The following is a 13,934-nucleotide window of genomic DNA, read 5'->3' on the forward strand; positions in this document are numbered from 1 at the left end:
CTTCAGATTTCCAGCATTTACAGTTCTTTGTGTTATTTAAATTAATCAGGATGACTGTGTTTCAATCATTATACATATGTCTGTAATGTTTATGTATATATGGGCCCATATGTACAAAATATCTAAGCACTGGGGACGAAATTATATTAAATTATATTAAATGTAGCAGCCTTTAGTTTTACTTGACTAGAGAAATAGTTAGTTATTAATGCAATCAGGATTGATATCTGCTCATTTAATAATATGTGAAATCAGCTTGCAGCTGTTCCTGAGTAATCTGTCATTCCAGCTGATTGGATGAGCTCTCACATGTTTTAGTTGGGTCTTTGTGTTGACATCACTGTAACAAAGAAGGAAGTTAATTTAGACAAAGGTTTACTCTTGCAATCATGCTGACTTTTCTCTGTTTGTGATCATTGATATAAACGTGGAGATGAGTGAAAGAGAATAGCATTGCCAAATAGATAAATAGCAGAGGAATAAATATGGCAAAAAATATCCATTTGTAATGGCACTCAAATGCTTTTGCTTATCTTCTCAGGTATTGCAGAAGTAGCAAGAAACAAAAGTACTTTAAGAATGGAAAATTTTAACCCTAAAAGGGCAGTATTGGCACAACTGGAAAATAAACATTTCAATGAAAGCAGGAAGAAACTGATGGCAAACCAACTTGAAAGTTATATCTCATAAACAGCTGAAAGAACTACCTTCAATATAACTCTGGATGGTTCAGATTCCCATGCGTTTTGGAGGCTCATCAACTGAGACAAGGCGAGGAATATCAGATCGTGGTAAGTATCTTTCCACATACTTGATGCACTCTGTGTATGTGATCAGAGATCACTCCTCTCCAGAATCTGGAACCCTTATGTCCCTCAACCCTTCCCAACTCTCACCGACAATTTTTATGAGAGCCTGAAACATGAGCCCCCTGAAATCAATGACCTGCCCACCTAGTGAGTTTTGGTCCTTTATAGAGTGAGCGTGGGAGCTAATAGAAAAATAAACAAATATTCTGCCTTTGTCTCCTTCACTATACAGGGTACAAAAGCCATTCCAGTAACAGCTATAAATCAGATGGGAGGGGAAAGAGGAACTTACAAACTGAAATTACAAACAGCCAGGGAAGTAGTATGGTGCAAACCTATGGAGCCGTGGGTTGACAACTTTCTAGGTATACCTGGATTTCTTCCTAGAATTTTAAGAGGTTGCTACAGGACGGTCATGATTTGGAGATGCCGGTGTTGGACAGGGGGGTACAAAATTGAAAATCACACAACACCAGGTTATACTCCAATAGGTTTAATTGGAAGCACCAGCTTTCAGAGCGCTGCTCCTTCATCAGGTAGTTGTAGGAACAGCGTGCCAAAAGCTAGTGCTTCCAATTAAACCTGTTGGACTATAACCTGGTGTTGTGTGATTATCAACATTGCTACAGGACAGATTAGTGTTAATTTTCTAACATTTCAGAAATTCAAGAAAGGTTCCATCTATCAATCATGAAAGAGATTATAGCTGCACAGTTAGAAAAACGTAAGGCAATTGAGAGTTAGAAAAGTTTTTCATCAAGGGAAATCACAGTTAATCAATTTGTTGAAGTTCTTTGAAGAAGTAGCATATGTGGTAGATGAATGAGAGGCTGTGGATGGACAATACTTGGATTTCTAGATTTGAGCTGAAAAATGTGTTGCTGGAAAAGCGCAGCAGGTCAGGAATGGGGAGGGTGTGCCAAGCAGGCTAAGATAAAAGGTAGGGAGGAGGGACTTAGGGGAGGGGCGTTTGGAATGCGATAGGCGGAAGGAGGTTAAGGTGAAGGTGATAAGCCGGAGAGGGGTTGGGGGCGGAGAGATCAGGAAGAAGATTGCAGGTCAAGAAGGCCAAGAACCCTCCAACCACAAGGGATGAATGCGGATTTCTCCAGCTTCCTCATTTCCCCTCCCCCCCACCTTTTCTCAGTCCCAAACCTCGGACTCAGCACCGCCTTCTTGACCTGCAATCTTCTTCCCAGTATCAAAGGAACAGGAGAATCGACGTTTCGGGCATAAGCCCTTCTTCAGGAATGAGGAGGGTGTGCCAAGCAGGCTAAGATAAAAGATAGGGAGGAGGGACTTGGGGGAGGGGCGTTGGGAATACGATAGGTGGAAGGAGGTTAAGGTGAAGGTGATAAGCCGGAGAGGGGGTGGGGGCGGAGAGGTCGGGAAGAAGATTGCAGGTCAAGAAGGCGGTGCTGAGTCCGAGGGTAGGGACTGAGAAAAGGTGGGGGGGAGGGGAAATGAGGAAGCTGGAGAAATCCGCATTCATCCCTTGTGGTTGGAGGGTTCTTGGCCTTCTTGACCTGCAATCTTCTTCCTGATCTCTCCGCCCCCAACCCCTCTCCGGCTTATCACCTTCACCTTAACCTCCTTCTGCCTATCGCATTCCAAACGCCCCTCCCCTAAGTCCCTCCTCCCTACCTTTTATCTTAGCCTGCTTGGCACACCCTCCCCATTCCTGAAGAAGGGCTTATGCCCGAAACGTCAATTCTCCTGCTCCTTTGATGCTGCCTGACCTGCTGCGCTTTTCCAGCAATACATTTTTCAGCTCTGATCTCCAGCATCTGCAGTCCTCACTTTTTTCTAGATTTGAGTTGATAAGGTACCACATTAGAAATTATTCTGGAAAAGAAAGCTCAAGTTGGCTAGCTGGCAAAATAACAGTTTACATGAATGGATTTTTGTCTGATTTGGTAGGGTGTGAGAAGTAGAATCTGACAAGGGTCTGTGCTGGGTCCTCGACATTTTAAAATTACATCAGTCAAGGCATATTTGCATAGGCAGGAAAGTGTGCTGTGAAGAAGGGTTGAAAAAAGCTTCAGATGGATATAGATTCAGTGAATGGGAAATAAAATCTGGCAATGGAGTATAAATCAGGAATATATGTAGTTGTTCACTTTGGCATGAGGAACAAAAGAGAATGGAATTATTTAAATACAGAACAGCTGGCAGGTGAGACTATATTGGGTTGGGATTTCTGGTCGGCATGGACGGGTTGGACAGAAGGGTCTGTTTCCATGCTGTACATCTCTATGACTCTATCTGCAGAATTCCAAGATACAGAAGGATTTAGATATTATGGTAAATGACTCTCGCATATTAGTATGCAGGTAAAGCAGATAGTTAAAAGGCCAATGGGATGCTCTCCTTTGTTGCGAGGATTTAACATAAAATTGAGGAAGTTTTGCTTTAGTTACGTGGGACATGGGTGAGGCCACTTCTAGAATACACTGTGCAGATTTCCTTTCCTCATTTAAGGAAGGATATAAATGCATTGGTAGCAATTCAGAGAAGGTTTAATAGATTCATTCATTGAAGAGTGGGTTCTGAGGTTAGGTCTGACAGACTGGACTTGTTTCATTTGAGAGTAAGGGCTGACTTGATTGAAGTTATAAGATCTGAATAGTTGTGACAAGATGGACATGGGAAAGATATTTCCTCAAGTGGAAATTCCAGAAGTATTGGGCACTATTTTAAAATTAGGGATTGCCCTAATTTGATGAGAATTTTTTTCTCTCTCTGGATTACATGACTTTGGAACTGTCTGTCTCAGAGGGCAGTAGAGGCGGGATGATTGAATATTTTCAAGACAGAGGTGGATAGATTTTTGTTCGGCAGGGGAATTGAGGGTTAACAGGGATATGCAGAATCCAAAACACAAAGACATCAGTCATGATCGTATTGAATAGGGGAGCAGACCTGAGGGACTGAACAGACGATTGCTGTTCATTTCGTATGCTCACCTTTTCTTCAGACTTGCAATTTTTTCCTACTCTTTGATGGGATGTTAGCAATACCTATCCCTAATTGCCCATGAACTAAGTTGCTTGCCAGGTCATTTCAGAGGTTAGTTAAGAGTCAACCACATTTCTGTGGGTCTGGCATCACATCCAAGTCAGACTGGGTAAGGACAGCAAATTTCTTAATGGATATAAGTGGATCAGATGAGTTTTAATGGCAGTTGATGATATTTTCATGATGGTCACCATTACTGAGAGTATCTTTAAATTGCAGATTTCATTAACTGAATTTAAATGCCACCAGCTGCGAGGGTTGGATTTGGTCTCTGTTCCCAGAAATATAGCTGGGCTTCTAGATTGCCACTGTGTCACCATACCTTGAAATCTTCAATGGATCATACTGACCTGAGGCCTTTGGTTTCCAACAGTGACAAGACACCACCACCACCCCACCCCACACCCCCAAATGAGGCTTCTGACCCCAAACCTCATGTTGCTATTTCATTTCATGAGCTGGAAGGAGCAGATCATGGTAGACAAGTAGTGGCCATTTATAGATGCATGCAAACTATTGGTGGCAGATATTTGGAAACCTCATTGAATATGATGTAGATTAATCACATTGAACATCAATTAGGCAAGATCCCTAGAATTCAAAACATTTGGAAAACTGAAAACACTGATTTCTACGAATAATGAACTGCAAATTTAACAGTTAGAAGACAGAGCTATTTCTTTCTCCACAATGTATAAGTTCTATTAAACTAGGAGTCTGTCTTTATATTTTTTTTTAAAAATGAACCGTCAATCTGTTTTCTAATTTACTTGTTAAAAATGCAGTCAAATGTTTCTCCCAACACAGATATAGAACTCTCCTGAACAAAGTACAGCTTTTAAAAAAAATAAGTTTCTAAACTAACTAGTCTTATCTGTGTGTAGACGTCAATCAGTTCCACCAATTGTCTTTCCCATTCAACATCCAATACAGCAGGAAGCTTCTGTGATTTCATCATTCCTTTTTTGGTGTAAGCACCATCTAGTGTTTGAAACTTGCTATTACAGGTTTTTATTTTTTTTTAAATGTCCAGCTGACTAAAACCCAGTAAAGGAGCAGCAACAGTAAAAACTCAACAGAAACAGAAAAGGGAAAAATAAAGTCAAAAGTAAAAAAAAACCTTCAACAAAAATTAGAAAGAACGTAGTCAGTTAAGATTTGGGTGACCACTGATATCTTTACTGAATACCAGCTATTCAAGAAACGTGATAAGGTCCTACAGATGGTTGCTGAACAAAGAGACCTTGGAGCGCAGGTTCATAGCTCCTTGAAAGTGGAGTTGCAGGTAGATAGGATAGTGAAGAAGGCGTTTGGTATGCTTTCCTTTATTGGTCAGAGTATTGAGTACAGGAGTTGGCAGGTCATGTTGCGGCTATACAGGACATTGGTTAGACCACTGTTGGAATATTGCATGCAATTCTGGTCTCCTTCCTATCGGAAAGATGTTGTGAAATTTGAAAGAGTTCAGAAAAGATTTACAAGGATGTTGCCAGAGTTGGAGGATTTGAGCCATGGGAAGAGGCTGAACAGGCTGGGCCTGTTTTCCCTGGAGCATCGGAGGCTGAGGGGTGACCTTATAGAGGTTTACAAAATTATGAGAGGCATGGATAGGATAAATTGACAAAGTCTTTTCCCTGGGGTCAAGGAGTCTAGAACTAGAGGGCATAGGTTTAGGGTGAGAGGGGAAAGATATAAAAGAGACCTAAGGGGCAACTTTTTCATGCAGAGGGTGGTATGTGTATGGAATGAGCTGCCAGAAGAAGTGGTGGAGGCTGATACAATTGCAACAATTAAGAGGCATTTGGATGGGTATATAAATAGGAAGGGTTTGGAGGGATAAGGGCCAGGTGCTGGCAGGTGGGACTAGATTGGGTTCGGATATCTGGTTGGCATGGATGGGTTGGACTGAAGGGTCTGTTTCCATGCTGTACATCTCTATGACTCTATGACTCTATATGCAGCTATATTTTGCAGATCAAGCCCTAGAAGAGGTCTCTGAAAATCTTGCTTAGCATCATCAAAAAGGGTGTTCACTAAGTAAATACATCCAATCTTTTACTGAAAGATCAGCAAAATCCAAAAGAGATCTGGAAGGTCTAAAGTTCACTCAATGTAAGAATTAATTTCAGGACAGAATCACAGAAGTGTACGGTGTAGAGGATCCAATTTGGCCATCATGTCTGCACTGTCTCTGAGCATTTTGACTTAGTGACAATTTCCTGCCTTTTCTTCTATTACTGTACTGTAGTACTGAGCCTTGGAGAGGTCCACCACAAACCTTCCTCCAGCCTAAAAAATACCCATTAACTATTACTGTCTGTTTCCTGTCCCTCAGCCAATTCTGTATCCTTGATGCTACTGTGATTTTATTCTGTGATGTGTAACTTTCCTCTCAAGTCTGTTTTGTGGCACTGTATCCAAGGCTTTTTTTTAAATTAGATTGACAGATTCCATACGGACAGCACCCAAAGGGTCAATTGACCAGTTTGATGGAAAATTTTGCAGTAAAGACCATGACTTTGATTTCTTGGAAGAACTCAGGATCTTTGCTTTAGTAATCGCCTCGACACCAACTGAAACCTTCAGAAAGGATCTTCAGGGTAAAGAAAAGGGCCATACCATTGATGTATTTCTTGAAGATGGATATAAGCATGAGGCCATAACAATTACACACTGTTTGTACAGTCAACGCTACTGTTACAGTTAGCTGAGTGCACAAAATCAGCAAAATCTATGTCAGATGCTGTTTATCCAACCTGCCCAAGTGTCGTTCAGTGTTTCTTCACACCTGTAAACAATATGGCATCAAAAAACATTAGGCATGCAGTTGCAGGTTCCAAAGGCTAAGCCAAACCCAACAATAAAATACAGGTGAGCAACAAGATAGTGCACTGCTGGCAGCATAGAAACATGTAGGAAATGTGCACAAATGAAGACACAGCAATGAAATGCATAGATAAGCAAGCGAAAGGTAACTTTTTAAGTTAAACTGTTTTAGATGACCAAAGTTTAGACATCACTAACAGCACACCATGTTGACCACGTAAGAACATAAAACTTAGGGGCAGGAATAGGCAATTCAACCCCACAAGCCTGCTCCAAAGGTCAGAAACTTTTACACCCATTAACATCATATGTCCTGAAAAGACAGGTCAATATACATTAAAAGCAAAAATCAGCATAGAAGCTAGTGCTAACATATTGTCACTACACATTCTGAAAGACGTACCTCAGTAAGCGACATGTCTGGTACCATCTCTCAGCAAATCACAGATCACAAAGTCTGTGCATTAAGTACAGAAACGTGGTCCGTGCTTTAAATCAGTTTGGGTCTGAAAAGTGGGTAGTTTGGGGATTATACATATTTCTTTTAAAAGTTTATCATTTGTGATGAATCTGGAATAGTGTGACTTGATTTCCAGTATGCGACTCCAGTGAGTCATGATTAGAGCAAGATTCTTTTCTTAAGTTGAATATGAAGCATGGATCGCTACTAGCCTGTTCATTTCACAGAATGATCCTAGGATTTAGAATGCCATTTTGACAGTAGTGTTTCTGATGGCTACCATTAGGGCTATCAGTTCACCAAGACCTATTCCAGCAGAACATGGATAACATTATTGAAAACGTACCTTATTTTGTTTGCAAAGCTGATGATACTGTGGTCAGGGACAAAACAAAGATGGAGTATGATCATAACCTTTACTTTTACCTTCACAGTCAGATTAGCATGACTGGTTAGACATCATGCAAACTCCAAAGTTAAACTCCAAAGCATTATATTGAAGTTTGAATTGTTAATCTTGTAGAAACTGTCTTTACTTGTTTATATTATGACCAAGTTGAAAACCTATGGGTCTGTACAACCATGAATTTGTTGTTAGGATTTTTTTTTTATCTTTGGAGACGGGTGTTAAGTCTCACAGTTAATATGCAATGTAAATGTAAGAGATATTTTCATGATGTCATTACTATACCATAGCACATGACCTGAGTACAAACAAGGTCTCAGACATTACTTTCTCAGAAACATGACATGCTACTGCTTGTAACTGAACAGCTTAATATTAGCTCCAACACAAAAGCGCCTGTGACTGTAATACATGCGCATATTAGGAGCTGCAGTAAATGTTGATCAAATCTTTCATTACCACATCTAAGCTTGTATTCTACAGGAGCTAAATTAAGCATCACCACAGCAGGTATAAATACCTTGCTGCAGGCAGAGTCTAGACCATAGTAGCAGGTCAAAACTCCCTACCTCGCAGCAGCATGAAAGTACCTCATGACAGATCCTGCAATGGTTCATGGACGTGGCCCAACACCACCACCTCATGGGAAATTGAGAATGGAAATAAGTTGTAGCCTGATGAATAATCCTGAGAATTAATGTTAGAAAACAGGGTCCAAAACTGGAAAACCAGATGATTCTCCCTATTTCTATTTGTCTTAAATTTCTTTGAATGCCTCACTTGAGCCAGCAATCTGTGGCTTCTGTGTATCAAGCAGTCATCAATGTATAAGCTATTACTATCGATACAATTAAACAAACTTAGGGAGAATCAAAATGAGACTGAAGCAATTTGAGAAATTCATAAATGACAATTAGACTTTTATTCTGATCCATCCAAATGTTGGCGGCTATCTTAAGAATGACAATGAAACATTATTTGTCTGAACTGGAGTTAGTAACAAGAATAACAGTTTTAGCAAAGTTATGCTATATCAGTGAGTGTTACATGCATTAACTTTTGATAGTTTTACCATTCCTTTGAGCACACCGTTGGTCTTTGCACTGCTGACTCATCATGAGTCATGTCTGTTATACCAGACGCAAAATGAATATGGAAACCAAGATTAAGATGTGTTGCTATCTTACAAAAGATGTTGAAAATGCTTCAATCCCTTCTGTTATAAATTATGTACAGGGTGTTCAAGTTTGATATTGATACAAACAAGATTGGCTGAACTGTGCTGTTCCCACAGGAAAACCATCTTTTTCTGTACATGGTCGAATCGTAGTTGTTAGCAGATTATTAAATCACCAGGCTCATCTTACTAATAAAATATATGACAAATTCAGCTGATTCTGAAGGGTCAATATTTGTAAAACTAATTGAAATAATTAAGCCACACTATATAATTCGAATTTATCAGAATAATTATGCAACCTGTCACGTTGTAAAATATGTTCAAAGCTGCAGAATGTTTCAGCTGATGATGTACAAATTAGTTTTAACTAAGTTTGGATCAGTTGTGACTGGTGTTACTAAACTTCATATCCATGTCTGATTTAATACTAAAATATATTTCAAAATGTATGCTGTCATGATATTCACAGCTGGTTGCTACAGAAATAGTTTGAGTAAGAACTTTAGCTAGTACTATATTGCGATTCTTGTCTCTTCATTTTCAAAAAGTGGACAAAATAAATTGAAGAGTTAATTGGTCTGTGGTTATTTAAAACAAAACATGTTAATAACTTGCCATTATTTGTTAATGGTATTGCATCTTCCGTTTGAAGCCAATAAAAGGTTTAACCTAAAACTAAAGCTTTGAATAGTAGAAAATATTACAAGTCAAAAAACAGTTAATCACAGAATTGTAAAGGGAGGCCATTTGGCCCAGGGTACCTGTACCAGATCTTCAAATGAATATCATTACAGAGTACAAATCTGCTTCTTTTTCACTATACTCTGCACATTATTTCTATCTGATTTTGACCCAAATAATAATTATTTTCAATACCTATCTCATCAGCTTGTAAGTAAGCAACCAAGTCTCTTCCAGTTTTTTCTCAGTCTTAGGATTGTTTAATCTAGTATTATTTGCTTCCCAGTAGTTAGAAAGGGAGTTAATGGACTTGTTAAGGGAAAAAGAAGGGAATGTTTTTACTTTCAAGAAGTTCAGCTTGGTGGGTTTTGGAAAAGGAGTATAAATCAGAGATAGTTGATAAAATGGTTTCAATCCATTTGATGAAGAAATCCATGGATTCATTGTTCTTATTAGAGGAGGGGGTGGAGGAGATGGCGATGTTTACAGTAGATGGTTGGTAGGATAATGTCTATTTCAGACATCCACAGTTTATATTAATCACTCTTGTTGTGCACTTATTCATCAGTTGGAAGGTAAAACTCCTTTGAATCATGACAAAATTTTAAAACCTCAACTTAAGAAGACTTATATCATTTACTATTTTATAAATCTAGTGACTTTTATAGTCACTATATGTATTGATTAATGACTTTACATATACAGTACCTTTTTTGAGTTAAATTTAAAAAGTGTGGTATTGTGGGCAACATTTAACATTGCATGATGGGAAAAAAATTGGTCGATTCTCGAGTTATAATTTAGCAAGTTAAAAGACAAAAAGTCAGAAACAACTTTCAGGACCAGGCTGAATGTAAACAAATTCCATAAGTTTGATAAACCTTCAGTAATCTTTTTCATGGCTCCTTGTATATTTCGAACTGCAGATCTCAGCCCAAACAAAAGGTCTATATAATAGAAACAGAGTTATGGAATGACGCAAATAATTAATGTGTTTTTTAGACTAAGGTTTAGTGTTACAGATGACACATTTCATGATAATCTGTAATTGTTTAGCATATTTTAATGTATATAATGTGTTCCTTTTCTTTTTAAAGGGAAACTTGGAAGGGAAACAGAGAACAAACTGGATCTCTCCTCTTTCCAAACTGCTGCAGTATTTACAATAAAGGCTGATTATTGTCAGTTTAATTGATTTTTGATTATTGTTAATTTTTTTTTGCTCTCACAGATCCCTTCTAATTAAATTCTGCTACACCATTTGGCACTGCGAGCGAAAACCAAATAACCTGGGTGAATTCTGTCAGGGACTGCAGGAGCGATTGGGCCCCAGCCAAGAGATAAGAGACAGAGGGCGCCACAAGGTGAGCTTTTTTAACCTTGGTTCACAACAGAACTGATTTGAGTATGGCAATAATTATTTTACAGATAATCCTTGATCTCACACAAATAAGATTTGAATCCTTTAAGGCTGCCTTGAAACAAAATCAATAGACAAGAAATAAAGCGTTAGCATCAACCATACTTTATCAACTAGCCCTACGCATTGGTCTATTTTAGTACATAAATCCTCATGAAACCACAGAATAATTAGTTCATAAAACAAAGTTCATGTTACTGTAATATATTTTCCTGCATGTACAGAGATTATGCAAATTGTCAAATTAGTGTAGGAAATTTTCAGCTCTGATTGCTAGCCATTTATAAAATAACAATTAACTCTGGATATCATCCTTTGTAAACTGTGTAGCTTGTAATCCTATATAGCATTCCTTCATACTGTCTGCCTTTACCTTATTAATATGCACACGTTAAAGATAACACACAAAAACAAATCATTCAAATATTTTACCCGAATGAATAGGATCTTTTCTCCAACACGATATCGTCCTTGCGAGAGACGTTCCACCGAAAACTTATTTGGACATTTGCAAGGTGGATCTTCCGAAATTTGTTTCACCTAAAATGACACATGGAAAATATCAAAGTTCGCACCTTAAAGAACAGGAACACTTAATGTGCTAATAATTTCATCAAATTTAAGCTAGGTAGAGGGGGAGAGAGAGGAAACATAAGCATTTGAATAAAAAAAAACAGCAACATTGTCAGGAAGCTATTTAGAGAATGCGACCCAGAGTGGGACAGGAAGTCCAGAATGTATAAGCAAATAAAAACAACAGTAAAGAATGTTTTTGATGAATTAGCAGAGAATGAATGAAAGGGAATCAGAAGACATAGTACTTCTGAATTTCCAAAATGTATTTGATAAGGTATAGCACATGAATCTATCAAATGGGATAAGAGCCCATGGTGATAGTCTGTTAGCATGTATGTAGGATTGGCTAACTAACAAAAGAGAAAGAGTTGGGATAAACGGGACAGCATTTTCAGGATGGCAACCTGTAACTCAGACTGCCATAGGGATCAATGCTGGTGCCACAATTATTTATAATATATTAATGACTTGGATGAGGGATGTGAATGTACTATAGACAAGTTTACACATAACACAAAAGTACCTATGTGCAGGACATTTTCCTGACACAGGATGTTGACAGGCCAACAAGGGGGCAGGCCACACTGGATTTGGTACTGGGCAATGAACCAGGCCAGGTGTTAGATTTGGAGGTAGGTGAGCACTTTGGTGATAGTGACCACAATTTGGTTACGTTTACTTTAGTGATGGAAAGGGATAGGTATATAAATGCAGTTCAAGAGTTATTGCTGGGGGAAAGGCAATTATGATGCGATCAGGCAAGATTTAGGATACATAGGATGGGGAAGGAAACTGCGGGAGATAGGACAATTAAAATGTGGAGCTTATTCAAGGAACAGCTACTGTGTGTCCTTGATAAGTGTGTACCTGTCAGGCAGGAAGTGGTTGAGCAAGGGAGCTGTGGTTTACTAAGGAAGTTGAATTCCTTGTAAAGAGGAAGAAGAAGGCTTATGTTAGGATGAGATGTGAAGGCTCAGTTAGGGCATGTGAGAGTTAAGAGTTAGCGAGGAAAGACATAAAGACAGAGCTAAGAAGAGCCAGGAGGGGACATGAGAAGTCATTGGCAGGTAGGATCAAGGAAAATACTAAAGCTTTCTATAGCTCTTCAGAAATAAAAGAATGATTAAAGAAAGATTCGGGCCAATCAAAGATAGTAGTGGGAAGTTGTGCGTGAAGTCTGAGGAGATAGGGGAAGCACTAAATGAATATTTTTTGTCAGTACTTACAATGGAAAAAGACAATGTTGTTGAGGAGAATACTGAGACAGGCTACTAGACTAGACAAGACTGAGGTTCACAATTCTGGACAGTGTGAAAATAGATAAGTCCCCTGAGCTGGATGGAATTTATCCTAAGAGATTCTCTTGGAAGCCAGGGAGAAAATTGCAGAGCCTTTGGCTTTGATCTTTGTGTCATCATTGTCTACACGAATAGTGTCAGAAGACTGGAGAATAGCAAATGCTGTCCCCTTTTTCAAGGGGAGTAGATACAACCTTGGTCATTATAGACCAGTGAGCCTTACTTTGGTTGTCGGTAAAGTGTTGGAAAAGGTTATAAGAGATAGGGTTTATAATAATCTAGAAAGGAATAATTTGATGAGGGATAGTCAACACTGCTTTGTGAGGAGCAGGTCATACCTCACAAACCGTTTTGAGTTATTTGAGAAGGTGACCAAGCAGGTACTTGAGGGTAAAGTGGTTGATGTGATTTATATGGATTTCAGTAAGACGTTTGCTAAGTTTCCTCATGATAGGCTATTGCACAAAATACAGAGGCATAGGATTGAGGGTGAATTAGCAGTTTGGATCAGAAATTGGCTCGCTGAAAGAAGACAGTGTATGGTTAATGGGAAATGTTCATCCTGGAGTTCAGTTACTAGTGATGTACCGCAAGGATCTGTTTTGGGGCCACTGCTGTTTGTTATTTTTGTAATTGACCTAGATGAGGGCATAGAAGGATTGGTTAGAAAATTTGCAGATGACATTAAGGTCAGTGGAGTTGTGAATAGTACTGAAGGATGCTGCAGGTTACAGAGGGACATAAATAAGCTGAAGAGCTGGGATGAGAGCTGGCAAATGGAATTTTATGCGGAAAAGTGCGAGGTGATTCACTTTGGAAGGAACTACAGGAATAGAGAGTACTGGGCTAATGGTATGAGATGAGCACAGAGATCTTTGTGTCCATGTATATAGATCCATGAAAGTTGCCACCCAGATTGTTATGGTTGTTAAGGCGGCATACTGTTTGATAGTTTTTATTTGTAGAGGGATTGAGTTTCAGAGCCACGTGGTCATGCTGCAGCTGTCCAAAACTCTGGTGCAGCTGCACTCGGAGTATTGCATACAGTTCTGGTCACCGCATTATAGGATGTGGAAGCTTTGGAAAGGGGTTCAGAGGAGATTTACGAGGATGCTGCCTGGTATGGAGGGAAGGTTCTATGAGGAAAGGCTGAGAGACTCAAGGCTGGTTTTGTTAGAGAGAAGAAGGTTGAGAGATGACTTAATTGAGACATATAAGATAATCAGAAGGTTACATCGGGTGGACAGTGAGAGCCTTCTT

The 13,934-nt window shown here is 39.1% G+C and overlaps 1 protein-coding gene across 8 annotated transcripts in view; it reads right to left on the minus strand.

Moving 5' to 3' along the window:
* The window catches only part of gas2a (growth arrest-specific 2a), a 257,222-nt gene that overhangs the window by 45,940 nt on the left and 197,348 nt on the right, over positions 1 to 13,934 (minus strand). For all 8 annotated transcript variants that reach the window (XM_072592740.1, XM_072592743.1, XM_072592738.1 and 5 more), the window contains one exon: positions 11,233 to 11,340. In XM_072592740.1, coding sequence (XP_072448841.1) covers positions 11,233 to 11,340 — 108 coding nt within the window. The remainder of the gene's footprint in view (positions 1 to 11,232; positions 11,341 to 13,934) is intronic.

Source organism: Chiloscyllium punctatum, chromosome 22, assembly GCF_047496795.1.
Source record: "Chiloscyllium punctatum isolate Juve2018m chromosome 22, sChiPun1.3, whole genome shotgun sequence".
NCBI classification, from domain to species: domain Eukaryota; kingdom Metazoa; phylum Chordata; class Chondrichthyes; order Orectolobiformes; family Hemiscylliidae; genus Chiloscyllium; species Chiloscyllium punctatum.